The following is an 18817-nucleotide window of genomic DNA, read 5'->3' as shown; positions in this document are numbered from 1 at the left end:
GGGGGGAGGGTTCAATCAAAATTCAAATTCTTCATCGATTCCATCAGAGCTCACAATTATTTTCTATCACCACATTTGGTGGTGGAACGTCATCGTCGGGAACTGAGAACACGTTCGCATCTGTCTGACAAGCATTTGAATTGTCATTTCCATGGCAAAGTTCGTGGCGAACCGCTGGCAAATGTGGCCATTTCCACTTGTGGAGGATTGGTAAGTGTGATGTGCAAGTTTGTTGCCTAAGTCTTTTGTTTAAAGTGTTTCCCTTGCCAGGTGGGTCACATACGTACGGCCAGCAATGAGTACTTCATTGAGCCATCCAAACAGCATACCGAACACCCCATCAATGGCCATCCACATGTGGTATTCCAACGATCCTCGGTCAGGCCAAAGGTAAGAACGCCTATTTTTGGTTTTAAAAGGATCTTTCTAAACTCTTGCAATAGCAGCACAAACGCAAGGATCATCACTACCATCATCTGCATCATCATTATCATCATCATCAGGGAGAAGGCAATTGCGGGACTAGAGAGCCACGACGATCACTGGAAACCCGCCTCGAATGGCAGTCACGTGGCAAAGTCAAAATCCAAGGCGGACGTCAGATCCGTCGACATCGCCAGCACCATCAACGACAGCGGCAACGTCATCGCCAGCACTTGCATACGAAATTCAAATACGAAACCCAATCTCAGCGCTCTAGACGCTCCATTAGCAGTCCCCGTCATGTGGAGACTCTGATTGTGGCCGATGCCACAATGACAGCCTTTCACAAGGATCTTAATCGCTATCTGCTGACCATTATGAATATGGTCTCCGCCCTCTACAAGGATCCAAGCATTGGCAATTCCATTGAAATTGTTGTCGTACGCATCATTCAGCTGGACGAGGATGAGACCGAACAGGAGCTGAATCTCACACAGAATGCCCAAAAGAATTTGGATCGCTTCTGCAATTGGCAACACAAACTCAATAAGGCCAATGACATGGATCCACATCATCATGATGTGGCCATATTGATAACCCGTAAAAATATTTGCGGTAACAATTGCAAGTAAGTAGAGCCGGAGAGTAGATCATAGAGGGGGAGGAGTAGGCAGTGCCGCATTAAGTCAGCTCAAAATCAAAAGATCTCATTTGGTAGTGAATAAAAATCGGTGAAAAACGATTTTAGATATTTAATTATTCATTAATTTTCGGTTACACTGATTTTTTCAGCCGACATTTTTGCAAATTTTTAACCGATTTATAAAACTTATATATCATTTTTTTTTAACTGGACATTTAGTATGCTTTAAATGGCATCAAATACTTTGATATTTAAAAAAAATGTTCTTTCAATTTTTGAAAGAAAATTAAGATGTAAACATCACGAAAATGTACCAAAAATTTAGTTGTCAAGATTTAGTTTAGTTTTTAGTTTGAAAGACATTATTCTAAGTTGAAAATAAAGACAAAGGTTTTTCAAATACTTCAAAAATTTACCAAATTTGAGCTTCATGAAATAAGTTTTTGAAATACTTCAAAAATTTACCAAATTTGAGCTTCATGAAATTGGGATTTATTGGAATATTTTGCTGTTTATTTGCAGTGTTTTGTCCTCGCTTGAAAATATGAACTCGATAATTTACATTTCAAAAATGAATTTAAAAACCTTTAAATGAGATATCACTTTCGCAAATCGGTTACAATTTGGCAAAGTTACAGATTCGCAAAGTTGAGAGTTTTTCCAAATTTTCCAAACTAAATTTTTGTTCAACTTTTCTCTAAACTTCATTTTGGTAAATGAATGTTCAAAAATGATCGATCCAATAGAGCGGGGAATCTCAAGGCATGAGGCTAATCCGGCTATGGGATTGGGCTTTGGGGCTAAAGATGGTGATCATTGGATGTTGCTAAATCTGTGTATCTTCTCCATTCCATTCTAGGACACTCGGATTGGCCAACGTGGGCGGCATGTGCAAGCCGAGGCAGTCGTGCAGCGTCAATGAGGACAACGGCATCATGCTCTCCCACACAATTACGCATGAACTGGGCCACAAGTAAGTCGACATCCACAACCACATCCACATCCACATAGCCATCCAGTTTGGTCCACATCCCAAATTCAAAAAATTCAAATCGAAAAGTCAGCGTCAGCGCTTCCGCCACAGACAAATGGCCACCTGTGGCGTTCAGGCGGATTATGGTGGCGGCCAACGCAAGATTTATGTCTCTACATGCATGTTCCCCATCTCTTCCCTCTCCATGTGTGTGTGTGTGTCTCCAGCCCAATTTAATTCGTTTAATGAATGAATCAAAGCACCACCAGCAGTTCCAGTGGCCAGTTAAGTGGACACGACGGATGCTTTGACACCTGCGTACGTGAGCGACACTCGCTATGTGTGTGCGTGTGTGTGTGTGTATTCTGACAATAATCGCGCCTTCGCCCACAGTTCCGTCTCTCTTTCCTGTCCCCACCTCCCACCATTTCTCGCCACCAACTGTCGCTCCATTCAAACTCAATTAGTCAAGCGTAAAGAGATACAAACAAATATAATTTTCGCAACCACAAGGGCTGGATCATAAATATAAATGATGGATACATATCATCAAATATTCATAAGTTAATCAGTGATCATTAAACATTGATTAGTGATTGAGTTTAGCCAGACATAATAACGGTGTCAAAATTTAGTCTTGAATTTTGATTTGTTTAAAAATCAAATGATTTTTTTTTCAAATTTATCCTAACAAATCGAAATTAACAATTAAAATTTATATTCTATTTGAGTTTGATTACATTTAAACGAAAATGTTTTTAATTATATCAACAATCAACGCTTTTTGCTTATGATTCCCAACTGGTTAACGTAATCAAATTGAAGTTTTCGAAATGTTTGCTTAGCTTTTAAATGAAAGAAACTTATAAATTGGAAAGAATAATTTAAAAAAAAAAAAAACTATTTCTTAATGTGAAAATCAATCTTGTAATCAATTGCATTGAAATTTATGAGCTTTCTTTTAAACTTTTCCCTTCCTTATGTTTCATTCCTTGACTATTGACTATTGGCAGATGGAAATAATATATCAAATATCTTTCGATCTTAGTTGTATATCAAGTAATTCTTAGGTAAATATCATTACCCATCCCTAGCTTTTGAATACACTTACACTCACACTCACTTAGATTGTGCATTGAGTAGTTAGTATGTATGTATGTATGTATGTATGTAAGTAAGTAAGTATGTGGGATCCCCATATTGAGAGTGAGTGCTTGGTAGCCGCTGGCTGTCAGCATCGTTTCACGCCGCGTCTGGCCGTCAGATCGTCAGGTTTTTATTTTCGTCGTAGGCTTATCTCGTTTTCGTGTTCGTGTCAAGTGGATTTTTGTAAAACGCCTTATATGTAAGCTCAGCCAAGTGCCCGTCAGTCTGGCATGTTTCGATTGACTCAACCGGCTACTCAATTCAATCGTCATTCCAGCCTCAATTGTTGCCTTTTGTTGCCGTTGTGTAAGATCGCTTAGTTGGCTAGATCGATCGGACCTAGATATCCGATCACCACGTCAGAGTCAGAATCAGAGTCAGAGTCAGCGTCGGGCATTAGCGTCAGGTGCTGCTGGTGGTGGTGGCCATTGGTTTTGTTTTGTTTACAGATATTCCATTTATTCAATTTGGTTGTTTGTTTTGAATTAACAAGAAAACTACTTCCATACGTACATACATACACATACACATACATATATTCTCACATATTGTAATAATCAGGTTTTTGACTCGCGTTCCGAATATGTCGCACAGTTTGGCATAAATTGTTTTGTCATTTGAAGTAATAATAATACGAGTAATCTCTATGTGTGTGTGTGTAGAAGGAGGTGGGTTGTGGGGGGAAGGGGGGGGGGGCTGGTTATGCTTAAAGAGGGGGACACCAAAGCTGCATTGCACTAGTTAAGAGACGCCTCCCTCTGATTAACTGTCAAGACTCTGAACTTCTCATGAGATTTATCAAAATGAGAATATTAACATGTTGCCATCTCTGATCTTCTTCTGATTAGGAAATACTTCATAAGTATTATGTATGCTTGGACGAAAACTATCGTTTATATTCCGAGGATTGGTTGACTTTCGAAAAAGATCATTTATCTGCTATTAGGCGATTAGGTTTAATTTTTAAGTCTATTTTGAAGTCTATAACTGGGGTATTATAAAGTATATCCCAAAGTCTTTTTCGAAGTCTTCTGAAGTCTATTCTAAAGTACATTCTATACCCTATACCCTTTTCTAAAATCTATTCTAAAGTACATTCCAAAGTATATTCTATCCTAAAGTCTATTCAAAAGTCTATTCGAATGTCTATTCTTAAGTCTATTTGAAAGTCTGTTTAAAAGTCGATCCCAAAGTCTATTCCAAAGACAATTGTATTGTAACATCTATTCGAAAATATATTTTAAAGTCTATTCTAAAGTCTTTCTTAACTCTATTCTAAACTCTATTCTAAAGTCTATTGTAAAATCTATTCTCAAGTCTAATGTAAAACCTGTTATAAAGTTTATTATAATGTCTATTCAAAAGTCTGTTCGAATGTCTATTCTTAAGTCTATTTGAAAGTCTGTTTAAAAGTCTATTCCAAAGACAATTGTATTCTAACATCTATTCGAAAATATATTTTAAAGTCTATTCTGAAGTCTTTTTTAACTCTATTCGGAACTCTATTCTAAAGTCTATTGTAAAATCTATTCTCAAGTCTAATTTAAAGCCTGTTATAAAGTCTATTTTAAAGTCTATTCGAATGTCTATTCTTAAGTCTATTTGAAAGTCTGTTTAAAAGTCGATCCCAAAGTCTATTCCAAAGTCCATTGTGAAGTACATTATATTCTAACATCTATCCTAAAGTATATTAGATAGAAATCTAAAGTCTATTCGAAAATATATTTTAAAGTCTATTCTAAAGTCTTTTTTAACTCTATTCGGAACTCTATTCTAAAGTCTATTGTAAAATCTATTCTCAAGTCTAATTTAAAGCCTGTTATAAAGTCTATTTTAAAGTCTATTCTTTGCTCTATTCTAAAGAGTATTCTGAAGTCTATTCTAAAGAGTTGTCTAAAGCCTTTTGAAAAGTATATTCCAATGTCCGATTTAAAGTCTATTCTAAATACTATCTGCTTGTCTTGCCTATATAGAAACGTAAACATACATATATCAGATATAAGGTGCGTATCAAAATGATAAGACAGTCAAAAAATTTGAATTCGAATTCACAAATTCACGTTAGTCGCGAAACCAAATCGTTTTTGGATCGTCGTTCGGTGTCTTAATTGGACTGGCCGGCTTGTTCACCGGACTTAAACCCAATAGAAAATATCTGGGGTATAATGGCACGACGTGTCTATAGCAACAACAGGACCTATGAGAACATACAGGACCTGAAAATATCAATTTTTAGGGAGTGGCGTTCTTTAGAGCCAGAGTTACTTCAAAAATTGTCACATTCTTTGAAAAAAAGAATTTTTGAAGTTGGTAGATGCCCAGGATCAACAATAAATCTATAAAATATCGTTTCTTTTTAATTTTTTTTTTATATTTAAGTGCTACAGCCGAAGGTGTCTTATAATTTTGATACAACTGAAAATACTGCATTTTCTATTTTTTTGAAAAAAAAACCATTTGTTGTTAAAATATTTGAATAAAATGTGTTAAAACGCTTTTCTGTTCCATTATTAAATATTTCCATAAGTTTTTTAGTCCAGTAGGTGCCTTAATTTTAAAAATATTCAAGAAAAATTAAGTGTCTTATCATTTTGATACGCACCTTAGTTAGAATGAATGGCTCCTGTTTTCCAACACTCACTTTCGTTTTTCTTTTGTTTTTTCTTGGTTTTTGCAGTTTCGGCATGTTCCATGATACGGCGAAAATTGGTTGCCATCCCCGAGTCGGCCCCATTGTGCATATAATGACTCCGACTTTTGGAGCCGATACCCTGCAGGTTTGCTGGTCGAACTGCAGCCGAAAGTACATCACACACTTTCTCGAGTGAGTGGAGCAATCAGAGATTGAAGCACGGAGAAGAAACTCTCATTTATTTTCTGTATTCTCTTGTAGTCAGGGACTGGGCGAGTGTCTCGACGACTCGCCGACTCCGTTGGACGAGTACAATTATACGGGCGAGTTGCCAGGCGCTCGCTACAATGCCAAGGGCCAGTGTCGCATGCAATTCAATCTGACGAATGATAGTGATGTGGGGGCCTGTTCGGCTCCGCATGAATTCTGCTCGACACTGTGGTGTCGCGTCAATGGCGAATGCGTGACCAATATGCGGCCAACGGCTCCGGGCACCAGTTGTGGCAGAAATAAATGGTGCCAGAACGGCAAATGTGTGCGCCGCGAGGAACTGCAGGCCATCAATGGCGGCTGGGGCAATTGGAGCGAGTGGAGCGAATGCTCGCGAAGCTGCGGCGGTGGGGTATCTACCCAGCAGCGTGAATGCGACTCACCTGTGCCGGCCAACGGCGGTGTCTTTTGCATTGGCGAACGCAAACGCTATAAAATCTGTCGCAAGAGATCCTGTCCAAGTGAGGAGCCCAGTTTTCGGGCCCAGCAATGTGCGAGCTATGATAATGTCACCTATCAAGGTGGCACATACAAATGGTTGCCCTTCTTCGATAAAAGTAAGTGGAAAAGAATTTCTCTCTCTCGAGAGAGAGAGAGACGAAGCGGAATTTCACTAACCTATCACTTCACTTACAGATAATCCTTGCCGATTGTTTTGCAGCGATGTCGATGACACGATCATAGCCAATTGGGGTGGCACCGTACTCGATGGCACGCCCTGCACTCTGGGCACCAATAACATGTGCATCGATGGCATCTGCAAGGTAAGGTCATCACTGCATGTGATTAATCGCGATTGGCGATGAATTAAACAAGCATTTCATTCAGAAAGTTGGTTGCGATTGGATCGTTGACTCGGACATGCAGGACGATCGTTGCGGTATCTGCGGCGGTGCTGGCGATCAGTGTAAGCCGATAAAGGAGATCTATGCGGAACCCTTTCAGGTGCCCGATGGCTCCTATGTCGAGATAGTTAGCATACCAGCACGTTCCCGTCACATTGTGATCAAGGAGTTGGTCAATTCGCCACATTTTCTGGCCATCGGCCGGTCAGAGGGCGGTGAAAAGTTCTATTTGAATGGCGATAGTCTGATCTCTATGCCCGGTGAATATGTGATTGCCGAAGCGGAAAGTCTATACGATCGTATTGATGAGCAGGAGACAATCAAAATACCTCAGCCCATTCACCATGCCATAGCCATATATGTAAGTCGAATCGTTTGAAATCCCCAATTACATTTAATTGGACTCTCTCTCTCTGTCTTATTGGTAGGCAATTGTACGGGGCAATGAGAGTAATGCCGGCATCTACTATGAGTTCACTTTGCCGGCATTCGATGTCAGTGCTGCTGCTGGGGGACATCATCAGCCGTTGCATCATCAGTATGCCTGGCGTCTGGGCAACTGGACAACCTGCTCGGCCACCTGTGGCGGTGGTGTACAGCATCGTGATCCCATATGCCAGGAGAATGGCAAGGGTAAGTCCCATTTCTCTCTCTCTCTCTCTCTCTCTCTCCCTCAAGAACGTTTGCTTATTCAATCATTCATCTCTCTCTTGCAGTACTGAGCGATAAGCTACCCTGCTGGACTCTGGCGAAAAACAAGCGTCCTTTACGTCAGACACGATCCTGTGCTGAGCAACAATGCCCGGCACATTGGTGGCCAGGTCCTTGGCAATTCTGTCCAGTTACATGCCGTCAGCCGGACGCCACGCCTCAGCGGCGTCGATCCATTGTCTGTCTCGATCAGCATGATGTTGTTGTGGCCGATACACAATGCGATCAATTGACCAGGCCACCGGAAACGGAACCCTGCGAATCAACGCTGCCCGATTGTCGCAATCGGGAGTGATCATCACAAGTGATCCTAATCGGTGATCGCATTATTTATTTAAAAAAAAAAAAACAATCGTATTTATTTAACAAATAAGCATTTTGATAGTCGAGCAATGACCAAGTTGTACTTAAATCAACAAAAAAAAACAAACAATACACGAAAATTTAACTTAATTTACATGTAATTTTTAGCTTATCGTAAATAGTTGATAGAATATAATATATATATATATATATTTATACAGTAGACGCTCGCAAATTAGAATCACCTCGGCTAATTCTAATATTTCTGAAAAATTCTAATTTCTGAACGTAATTTTATGCCAATATAAATAAATAATATTTAAACTTTGAGTTAATTTTTTTTTAGTTTTTGCCCAAAATCCGAATCAAACTATCCTCTTTGGCTATTAACCCAATTAAGGATCATTGTAACACCATAAAAGGATATTTTAGCAGTTCATTTTATAGACAAACTTCTTTTAAAAAGAATTCAATCAAAAAAAAAATTATAATTACTATATCTTTGAATTAAAACCATTATATAGAAGTTCACTTAAGGGAATTATGACTGTAGTTCAAGTAATCTGATCAAAATTTGCCCTAAAATCTCATTTTCTCTATTGACAAATTGAATTGAAATTGTTTTTCTTTCCACATCAGCAAAAACTATAAAAAACTCAAAATATTATTATCCTTTTTAGAAGACGTTCCAGATTCAAAGCATTTAGACTAGACTCTATTAAATAAAAACAAAATATTATTAAATAAATTTGTTACATATTTCTGAAAGTTTTAACCCGTGAGCATCTACTTTGTATATATAGAAAGATATATATTTAGATAGATAATTATGTTCTTATTGGCGTTTAATCATATCACATGACTGTAGACTGGGTGCAGGATGGTGGGCGGGGGGATGCTGATGACTGAGGGATAGCTAAAAACGTGTATTATCGGGCATTTTGCGGAAATAGGCAATTTTATCTTTGGGCACTCGATAGCCATGCATCCAACGGCTGCCCTTTCTTAAGGAGCCATCGATGCCATCCTTCCATACGCCCTGGGGCAGATAAACTGAAAAGAAAAAGTAAACAATTAAGTCTTTTTAAAGTGGAGTCAAGTGGAGTGGAGTCTATACCTTCACGCTCCTCACGTCCCGCATCGAGAATGGGCGCCACAATCAGCTCCTCGCCCACAGAGAACTCATCGCTGACAATGAGACAGGCTGGATCATGGGGATCCAGCATCCAGAGGGGTCTTACCAAGGGCAAACCCTCGTTCATCGATGGACTGAGATACTTTTTGAGCAGAGCAATGACCACAGTTTGTCGCACATCCTTCAGCTCTTGGGCCACCCGATTGACCAGTTCGCTGTTGTACTCGCTGGGCAGATGACTGAACTGCATGGCCGGCAGGAATGTGGCCAACTGAAGCCAACGTATGAAGAGCTCCTGATCAGGCAACGGCGGCTGGCCGAGGGAATAGAACGAAATCATTTTCGAGAGCGAACGCTCTAGCAAATAATCACCGCCAATGGCCCCAGGCAGGACAAATGGATAGCCAATGATGCCATAATTGAGGACAGCAGCCAGAGTTTCACGTAAACCCTCCCAGGTGGCATTGGCCGGAGGCGTACTGAGGAATGTAGGCGGCTTGGGCACCACACTGGCCGTGGAGACGGCCATGAGGCCGGCACTCTCCAGACTTGCTGTCAGTATACGGGCATACGTATCGGGATTGTCCAGGGGTTGTCGACATTGATAGTAATGCGGCAGATTGTAGCCCGTGCCGAGATCCAAGTAGAATGACTTGACACCATACTCATCCTTGAGGCGCTGCAACTTCTCCAGCAGCCAAGGAACGGAGGCATTGTTGGTTATATCCAATACCCCGGCACTTGAGCTGCTCTTGTAGCGCGTCAGGGCGGGAATACTGCGCTCCGAGTGACGTTCGTAGATGAGCAATTTGCGACTTACCGCATCCTTGAAGTTCTCACTGTCCGTGCTGATGAATGGCTGAATGGTGAAGACCACCTTGAAGCCACGACGATGCAGCACATCGATGGTATCCTTGAGATTGGGAAACCGGGAACGATCCACCGTGAAGTCACCAATATTCTCCTGCCAGAACTCATTGATCACCACATGACCCAACCCCATGGCAATGGCGCTCTCCGAGTAATCACAAATGGTCGTCTCGTTCAGGGAATCGGCCCGCTCCTGTGTTGGTATGCGCCACACTGGCTCCTCGAGCAGCGAGTGCAGCACCTTGATATCCTGCTCCTTCAGGCCGTCCCACAGACTCTGCTGGGTCATCAGCATGTGCAGGCTGCGCATATCCTCGGTGGTGCAGATCTTGTAGTCCAATTGCGGCAATTCGGTCAAACGATTCACAAAGGTGAACTCATCGTTGGCTGCCCGTAGGCAGAATTGATTCTCCGTCCGATTGATGCCCAGCTGGAGGGGAGTCCGTTCGCTCACCTGCATGGCCACACCTATCGAATTGATGAAATATCTCTTTACCCCATTGCCAAATTGATGGACTTTGCTATCGCCACTGGCGTATGGCTTGAAATCGAAATTGGCATAGCTCAGTGACCATTCCTGGCCCTTGGTGATGCCACCGCCGAACCACAGACCATTGTCACGCTTCAGTTCATAGCAATCGGTGGGCAGGAGACCCGGCGTCAGAGCCTGCCATTGCAGGGTATAGCAACGGAAGACATCCTTGTCCTGGAAATTCATATGCAAACGGGCGATGCCATTCCATTCGATGCACACGCTGCCATCGCTACGTCTGTGCTCGTCCAGGCAATGGAATGGCGCCGTGTCACTGCCCAGAGTTACCCCCAATTGGCCAGAGATCACCTCCTTGTCCTCGTGATTCAGTATGCGAAATATGCGATCCTTCGAATTGAATTTGATCTTCTGGAAATAGCTACGGGTCAGCACTTGCTGATGATAGGCAATATAGGCATAGCCGATCTGCAAAGACAATCAAAAATCCAAATCCAAACCTTCATTAGAACTTTTAACTATGAGTCAGAAGAGATTAAAAGAAAGAAATAAAAGAAAGAAAGGTCGTAAATTTTAACCAATAATTACTTAAAATTCGATGTCTTTACCTTAGGAAAACTTGTCGTTCAGATATCTGTCAAGTTTGAAACACTTATTTGATAAATTCCAATCAAGTTGGCCTTGCAAATGTTTCGCTGAAAAGTTTTTTAATCTAGTTGGCCTGGCCAGTTTCTCAGAATCGATATACCAAACTGGGGCCAGAGAGATTTCAATTCATATCCAGTTTTCATTCGTTGAGCACGTGTGTGTAAATAAGAAATTGTTTAGAACTTTTTAAAAGTATTTCAAAGTATTTCACAAGGTAAATTGTTCAAGGAGTTTGCAAGGATTTCATCACCATCACAAGTAAGTTAAAGCATGTTAAAGTCTTTCAAGTATTTCGTTACGAAAGATACAACTTGAAGGATTTTTAAAGGATTTCTCACTATCACAAGGTAAATTGTTCAAGGAGTTTTGCAAGGATTTCATCACCATCACAAGTAAGTTAAAGCATGTTAAAGTCTTTCAAGTATTTCGTCACGAAAGATACAACTTGAAGGATTTTCAAAGGATTTTCAAAGGATTTCTCACTATCACAAGAAAGTGAAAGGCTTGTTCGAGGATTTCGCAAGAAGTTTCACCATTTGAAAGAAGATAAGACTTGTACGAGGATATCGCAAGAAGTTTCACCATTTGAAAGAAGATAAGACTTGTTCGAGGATTTCGCAAGGATTTCATCAACTTTACAAGTTTGGGAATTTCACAAGGATTTGATCTATATTACAAGTGAGTTAAAACTTATTACTTTTCAAAATCCATGCTACATCAAATTTCGGTAGCCAATTTTTCAGAAAATCGCTTTTAGGATTTCTACAAGGATATACAAAATGCCGTACGAGCTGATGAATTTTCACTCGATTTGCTCGAAACTTGGTTTTGCAATCCAGCAATTCTGTTATCCCAACGGGTGCAATGTTGGCCATCGAGGATACAAGTCGAAGTACAACGCTGCCTTTTCACCATGGTTCGAGGAACTTTGGGGACCAATGCGTTCCAAGGACACTCGTGTGCCATTTCGTCTAACGACAAATCGTGGTTCGTTTACCAACATGATGATAGCCAGAGCCCATATGTTGTATCGACTTTTTCGATTTACGTCGCGGAGGACTCTAGTGGGTCGAAAAATATCTTATAATTTTTCGAGATTGATTAATCGCAAGCGCGAGGAGAAACACAAGGGCATCCCGGGCATCCCGGCCTGCTAGTCCCTTCGAAACGCGAAGGATGGGCAACCACTTATAGTCTCCCGTTGGTTGCTCTAATTTGGAGAGAATAAGGAGACCATTTAAAGACCAAAAAGGCCTTTAAGAATGATACAAAATTTTCGTATGGTATAAGTTTCTACATTTCAATCGATTGTAAACTAAATTTTTAGTGTTAATATTTATCTTTGATTTGGATAAGAAATAATATCATTCTATTAAAAATAATATCCAATGGTTTACGAGACGCTAAGGGGGTTTATAAGAGGGTGTGGAGTATACTTACCAAAAATATGATGATGAAAAACATTATAATGACAAATATCTTGATTTTATAGTCCTTGGTCTCTCGCTTCTTCTTGCGTATCAACTGGGGGAATGCCTGCATCTTCTCGCGCAATAAGCTGGCCAACGAGTTGACACTCGTTATGGATGCCTGATTGCTAGCGAGACTATGGGTATCGAAATCGCTGGCCAACATCTCCTTACTGTTGAGACGTAGAGCGGGCAGGGGGGCAATCGAGGCACGTCGCCGGCTGCGAAAGCGATCACTAGAACAAGAGAAAGAGACAAAAGGTAACAACGATTTATGATTCCAAGATAAGGGCATATAAATTTTCAGAAAACAGATTCTCACATGCCAAACTGGCAGACAAGCCTATACTCGTATAATTATTTACGATCAGCAATTTTCTTTTGACTTTTTTTTTTATTTGAATTATGATGGCTTTACGATGGCATGGCCACAAAAAAGGCAAAAAAAAAAAAAAATAAATAAAACCTCTTATCGCCTCTCTGTCTTATCTACTGCTCAAGCTGGAATCCCATCCGAATTTGTCTTGTTTATATAACACCAAAAAATATACATATATATAGGAAACTGGAACTCACAATATTTACAATATTTGGCCAATACAAAAATCTCTTATCACAAACTATTAAACTCAAAAATGTTCTTCAACTTTCGATTGCTACTTTTAAAGATCAATTTTCTAGGCGTTTTTTCACTTGTTATCACGCCTAATCACAATCATTCACTGAGCTGCCTTAATGAAATGTATCTCATCTCCATCTACATATGTAAGAGGGTAAGTAGATGTATCTGTATCTGTAGATGTATCTGTATCTGTATCTCTCTGTGGCAATGAGCAACAACCTTGTTGTTGTCGCGTCATTTTTCTTTTTAAGTTGCCTCTGATTTACTTATCATTCTCAACTCAACTCGGTCCGATGTACAGTGACAAAAAACCAAACACGATGATCTACTTAAGATTGAATAAACTGAATACACTTTAATGGGAACAAGAAACCATTTTCAAATCGTATATATACTGTCACGCCTACTAAAAAGGATGTATCTTAAGCGTAAAGGCAAACTTTATTTCATCTGTGTTAAGTTTTTTCTTTTTGTTTTAACAATTTCTTTAATTTTATAGATTGTACACAATTAAAATTCCAAAAAATATAATATATTTTGTTTGTTTTAACTTGGCCTACTTCACCAGTTTGATTCTGTTATGAAAAAATTATGACAATTCTCAAAAGTCTGTAGGAAATTGAAAATTGTTTAAATTAAATAAGTCAACTTTTTTGTGTGTTTCTTTAGGAAAAATGTTTAAAATTACAACAACCAATTTACAACCAAGCAAATAATTGAAAATTTGTTGTAAAAATCAACGAGAATATGTAGCTCTTGTTGTGATTTATGCAAAGAATTTTTGCTAATTGAGCCACTGTGCGTCGCTCAAAATTTGCTGGACTCTCAGTAATTTCTGTAAATTCGCTTAAGCAACCAAGATTACTCGGCTTACACACACACACACACACACACAACATATAAATACATATATGTATATATAGATATCATTATAAAAAGCTATATTTTAATGTTCATAAATTGAAAAACTTTTTAAGCCACCCCCAATTTCTCTAGCTTTAGCCAAGCAACTAAGTGCTTTAAGCTATGCTTGGGAAAATTTCAAACAAAAAGCTCGAAAATTCGTATTATTTTAGCTGAACAAAATGTTGAATATACTTCAATAGCTTGAGAAGGAAAAATATGAATCAAGAATTGAGATAAATATTGTGGAATTGGCAAAGTTTAGATTTAGCTTTAGAAATCTTAAATTTAGTCCAATTTTGAAAAGAAATTAAAAGAAATTGTAAATATTGAGTTTTCTTTTCTTTGATAAACTTTAAATTTGTCGCCAAAATACCTGAAAATGTTTTTAATTGTCATTTTTCGTATAATAATAATAATAATTTTAATATCAAGTTGCGCTTACTTTATATTATCATCTTGACTTTGATGTTTAAGATTTATTTTAATGACAAATTTCACAAATTTTGGTAGAGTGCTATTTTCCCCTTATCATCTTAGAAGCAGAAGCTTTTATTTAAAGTACCATTTATTAATTTTGGCGAGATTGTTTAGTTTTCGTTTAAAAGCCATAGTCGAAAACAAAAAAAAGGTATGAAAAAATCATTATAGAAACCGAGGAATAGTTCTGAGATTATGTTAATAAAAGAAATTGTGTGCAATTTAGCTTTAAAAATGTAAGAACTTATTGTGGTTCTCCTTAATTCTATTAGGAGGACTATATAATGCTTTCTATCTCATTTTCTCACAAGTTAAGTTTATGTGTCTATCTCTTTTTACTGTAGATTCTTCGTTACAATGATCCTTTATTGTCAACTTAATGACCCGCCCTCGCACTGATAGGAAATTCCTAAGATTTTGAGAAAGAAAATTGCTTGAATAACTTTAGCTGCAACTAACTAGTTTACTATACACACTAATTATGTAAAATATCTAGGGGAAAAAAATCCCATATTTGAACCGCAAAGCACGATTTCATTTCGTTTCATGTTTCATTTCATTTCGTTTCGTTTCGAATGAAAGTCGGCACACACCATAGAAAATTATTGCAATTGGCGTGCGGTTAAAGTCGTTAAGAAAAAAAGAGAGAGAAAAACAAAAGTCAGCGACTTAAAAATTAATTAAATTAATTACATGTTGACCTATACATACTTGTGTGCTTTTGAATGGAATGGAATTTGCTTCTTTGATTGATCAAACTTACCGATAAACTGGCTTCTTGAGATTGCCAAACTCATCGTCATCGTCATCATCATCATCATGGCTGTCATGATTTCGATTGAAATTAATGGCCGTTAGACTGACACCTTTATCCGGTGTATTGACCGCTGTTGTAGCCGGTGTCCCAATGCTGGATGTCATTTCATCGACAATCTGTAAAAATTTATAGAATATTTATTACATCTATGTATGTTCGAATTAAAATCAAATCAAATCAAAAGCACACACATTTCCTATTCGATTATTTATGACTTGAATAATATAAATGATAGTGTCATTTAGGAAACAATTTTTTAATACGGCTTTTGGCACTTCATTTCACATTCTACAAAACACGTACAATTAGCACACATATGAGAATTTTGTATTTTTTTTTTCAAATTGTTCGAATTTTTGCACCTTAAATTAAACCACGAATCACAATTATCGAGAAACCACATTCAAATGCGTAGTACTAAAAATACAGTTACATAGGTAACCCTTAAAAGGTTTTATCTATTAGGGAATATCTCTAAATATTCCCTGATATTACAACTTTTCATCTAGAAAACTGTGATAAGCTTTCGAAAAAACACTTTTTAGGTACCTGCCTTAACCTTTGAGGGAAACTCGAATGTAGACGACGATGATGAGGAGTTGATTGTGATTATATCCTCAGGTATTGTTTTGTCCATCAGTGTTTGCTCCTCCTTGCCAATTGGCACACTGTGCAATGTAAATCGAGTCATTGTACTTGACCTAAGCTCGGTTTGTTTATTTGGTTTACCACACAAAACAACAAAATTCAAAATATTAAACACTTTAATCACACGCAATCACAATCACATATGGAGAGATAGAGAAATGGAGAGGGAGAGAGAGAGAGAGTCCCAATTATTGGTTGATTCCGTGTGCCGATCTTGTGGCTGTCTGGAATATTGTGTATTAACTAGAACTGTTCGAGGCATATTTTGCGCTTCGTTTCAGTACTCAAACTCAATCGCTGGGCATTTGAGTCATATATGTGAGTGGCTGGTTGAGTTGTGAGTGAGTTTGTTGTATGTGAGTGTTTAATTATTATGATTCTCACACAATTATAAACAGAGCTGGCTAGCTAGCTGGCGGCTAGTCCACATTCAATTCAATAAAAATTAATTGACCAGCGAAATATCCTGTTGTAAATTAAATGACAATTGGTTAAAGCTAATCGCGGCCAACAATTAAGATTTGGATTTAGCTAGAGCTTATCTCAATCTTAGCAAACATATTATAGATAGATTCTTATCTTTCATGTATACAAAAAGTAAATTGAACACATCGGTAAAACTAAGTAAACATTTGCCTCCTCTTCAATTGATAACTAATTACAACAACAACAACGATTATGTTAATATATTTTAAAAAACAATTTTCAATTTTGTTTCGTTTTGTTTTTTTAAATTCTTGAGAGCACTTTAAGCTCAAAGCAAGAATATTTCAAAATAACCTAGCGCCCCATAGTAGGCAATGAAATATTTTATTGCATGCAACAAGGGGCCAAATAAACTTTTTGCCTCCTTACGTCAGGCAGTATTAAACCAGCGAGCGAGAGAGAGAGAGAGCACGCGAATGAGAGAAGAGGGCTGAACCTAAAGTATATTACCATCTACCATCACACATACGCCCCGTAATCTCTATACACCCGCTCCCGCACAGCAATTGGCACATCCATAATTAGCGTTAAGTTATATATTACACTTGATCTCTCGAATGCAAACAAGGCGACGGCAAATACTCAAAATAGCCCACAAAAGCTGTCAAAGCAAGTAAATAGATACGTTAATAATTGTCTATTGTGGCTAAGATGTTTTCGGTTTGCGATTTTGGTTTTGGTTTCTAGCACATGAACACAAAAATCACAGAAATCACATTCAATTGATGATGTTGCAAAAATTCTGTCATAAACTAGCAATTTGTTCAAAAAGGCAAATCGAATATTTCTATGAGATCATTTAATGATATGATAAATAAACAACAGCTACTTGAAATGTATATTAACTTGAAATCAAATTTTAAGTTGGAAAATTAATTACAAATATAACAAAAATCTTTCAATTTGAATTTAATTTTATTGAGCATAATAAGTAAAATATTAAAAAAACTTATTTATATAAGTTATTTGACACCTCATCTAAAGGCTAATTTTGAAAAGTTTTAAATTTATTGACATTTGAAAATTGCACTAAGAAAAAGGTTTCTAAAAACCAACAATTTATGGCAGTTCGACTCATTCGAATAGATATATGTATATTAATAAGTTACTCAACCTATTCATAATCATATTCACATAAATAAAATATATAATTTATTAAATACTTAAAACTGGCCTTAGAATTATTTCTGTAATTACGTTGTCTTTAAGATGTTTTTTTTTTTCCCCATCACTTTACTTTTATATACCCTAACCTACATTCAGTTATGACTATATATATATATATATATATACATGCCATACCGACAAAGTTTCCCTTACCGATTGTTAAAAATCATGTGATTAATCTATAAAAACTATATAGCTATTGTTTGTTGTCGGTATTTTTTTTTTTTTTTTTTTGGTCACATGTTAAATAATAATTTGAAATTTCATTAATTTCCATTTGCATTTTCACCTCCCTGTTTGAATTTCGACTAAGTCAATTAGTGTTAAAATTATTTTTGGCAGGGGATTCTCAGTAAGACAGACACACACTCTCACACACACACACACACACACACAACTGAGAATTCGGGGGCAGAGATAACTGAATATACGCTTAATTAGCGAATATTCGAATTTTAATTTTTTTATTTTTGTGTCAAACGAGTTTATGCGTTCATATATAAACAACAAACAATGAATCGTAAAGGCGAAAAAACTTACACTGCCTGTTTGACTGTGCTCTTCGTGAAGGGGATCCTGAGCCTGCATTTGATGCCGCAGACGTAGTGCCTCCAAGTCCAAGGCATTGATGCCCGACGGCAATGAGATTGAATTCCGTCTCAGGCCATGACTGAAATGCTCTGCCTCTGGCGATGACGCCGCCGATGATGATGTTGATGATGATGATGATGTAGGCGGCAACGGCAATGGAGCCTGAGCTGTCGGTTCCACTTCATTGACCACTCGCAAATGTTGCAGCTCGACACCACGACGAGCGCCCAATGACTGTTTGCGAATTGGAGTTGATATTATGGTTTTTGGCATTTCTGGATCTGGATCTGGATCCTCCTCATCCGCATAGGGTAGAGCAGAATATTGTTCATTAAGCGCCTGCGCGGCCATGTTGAGCCTTTGGTCGGTGGGTTTCGGCCCGAACGAATATAGTTTGATCTTTGTTTCTTATATGTATATACGCACGTTGTTACGCTAGGGCGAACAAATTACGACTCGACTCGAAACCGAAACACGTAAAGTAAAACCGTCAACAACAACCGTTGCCGCCGCCGCGTTTTAGAGCGGGCTAAGCTCTGCTCTCA

General features: G+C 38.3%; 3 protein-coding genes across 16 annotated transcripts in view; 2 read left to right on the top strand and 1 right to left on the bottom strand.

Annotated features, from left to right (window-relative positions):
• Positions 1-8276, top strand: part of LOC6648565 (A disintegrin and metalloproteinase with thrombospondin motifs 7) — a 19958-nt gene extending 11682 nt beyond the window's left edge. For 2 of the 5 annotated variants that reach the window (XM_047011422.1, XM_023179517.2), the window contains exons 3-12: positions 48-210; positions 271-390; positions 444-1051; positions 1926-2039; positions 5863-6009; positions 6079-6644; positions 6724-6851; positions 6916-7293; positions 7361-7565; positions 7649-8276. In XM_047011422.1, the coding sequence (XP_046867378.1) occupies positions 48-210; positions 271-390; positions 444-1051; positions 1926-2039; positions 5863-6009; positions 6079-6644; positions 6724-6851; positions 6916-7293; positions 7361-7565; positions 7649-7938 (2719 nt within the window). In that variant the 3' untranslated portion in view covers positions 7939-8276. Of the gene's footprint in view, positions 1-47; positions 211-270; positions 391-443; positions 1052-1925; positions 2040-5862; positions 6010-6078; positions 6645-6723; positions 6852-6915; positions 7294-7360; positions 7566-7648 lie in introns of those variants that run through there. The other 3 variants (XM_002071855.4, XM_047011424.1, XM_047011423.1) reach the window with 3 other exon arrangements.
• On the bottom strand, positions 8001-18817 carry LOC6648564 (myogenesis-regulating glycosidase). 2 transcript variants are annotated; one of them, XM_002071854.4, is made up of 5 exons: positions 18222-18817; positions 15327-15496; positions 12530-12794; positions 9064-10909; positions 8001-8999 (listed from the first exon to the last, which is right to left on the bottom strand). In XM_002071854.4, exons 1-5 carry the CDS (start codon positions 18621-18623, stop codon positions 8863-8865), a joined length of 2820 nt encoding a protein of 939 aa, XP_002071890.1. In that variant the 5' UTR covers positions 18624-18817; the 3' UTR covers positions 8001-8862. The 2 variants fall into 2 exon arrangements, with proteins under 2 accessions (XP_002071890.1, XP_023035288.1); XM_023179520.2 differs by lacking the exons at positions 15327-15496; positions 18222-18817 and adding an exon at positions 13135-13169.
• Positions 11192-12471, top strand: LOC26529892. 9 transcript variants are annotated; one of them, XR_006954396.1, is made up of 4 exons: positions 11192-11347; positions 11418-11481; positions 11552-11767; positions 11821-12471. XR_006954396.1 is itself a non-coding variant. In XM_015177265.3 (2 exons), the coding sequence occupies exon 2, from the start codon at positions 11869-11871 to the stop codon at positions 12244-12246; it is 378 nt and encodes a 125-aa protein (XP_015032751.1). In that variant the 5' UTR covers positions 11552-11767; positions 11821-11868; the 3' UTR covers positions 12247-12471. The 9 variants fall into 9 exon arrangements, 1 of the variants encoding a protein (XP_015032751.1); XR_006954399.1 differs by having other exon boundaries at positions 11541-11767; positions 11833-12471; XR_006954400.1 differs by having other exon boundaries at positions 11193-11347; positions 11451-11481.

This window comes from Drosophila willistoni, assembly GCF_018902025.1.
Source record: "Drosophila willistoni isolate 14030-0811.24 chromosome XL unlocalized genomic scaffold, UCI_dwil_1.1 Seg141, whole genome shotgun sequence".
Classification (NCBI taxonomy): Eukaryota; Metazoa; Arthropoda; class Insecta; order Diptera; family Drosophilidae; genus Drosophila; species Drosophila willistoni.
The sequence above is the reverse complement of the archived record's forward strand: the minus strand, read 5'-3'. Positions and strand labels throughout refer to the sequence as shown.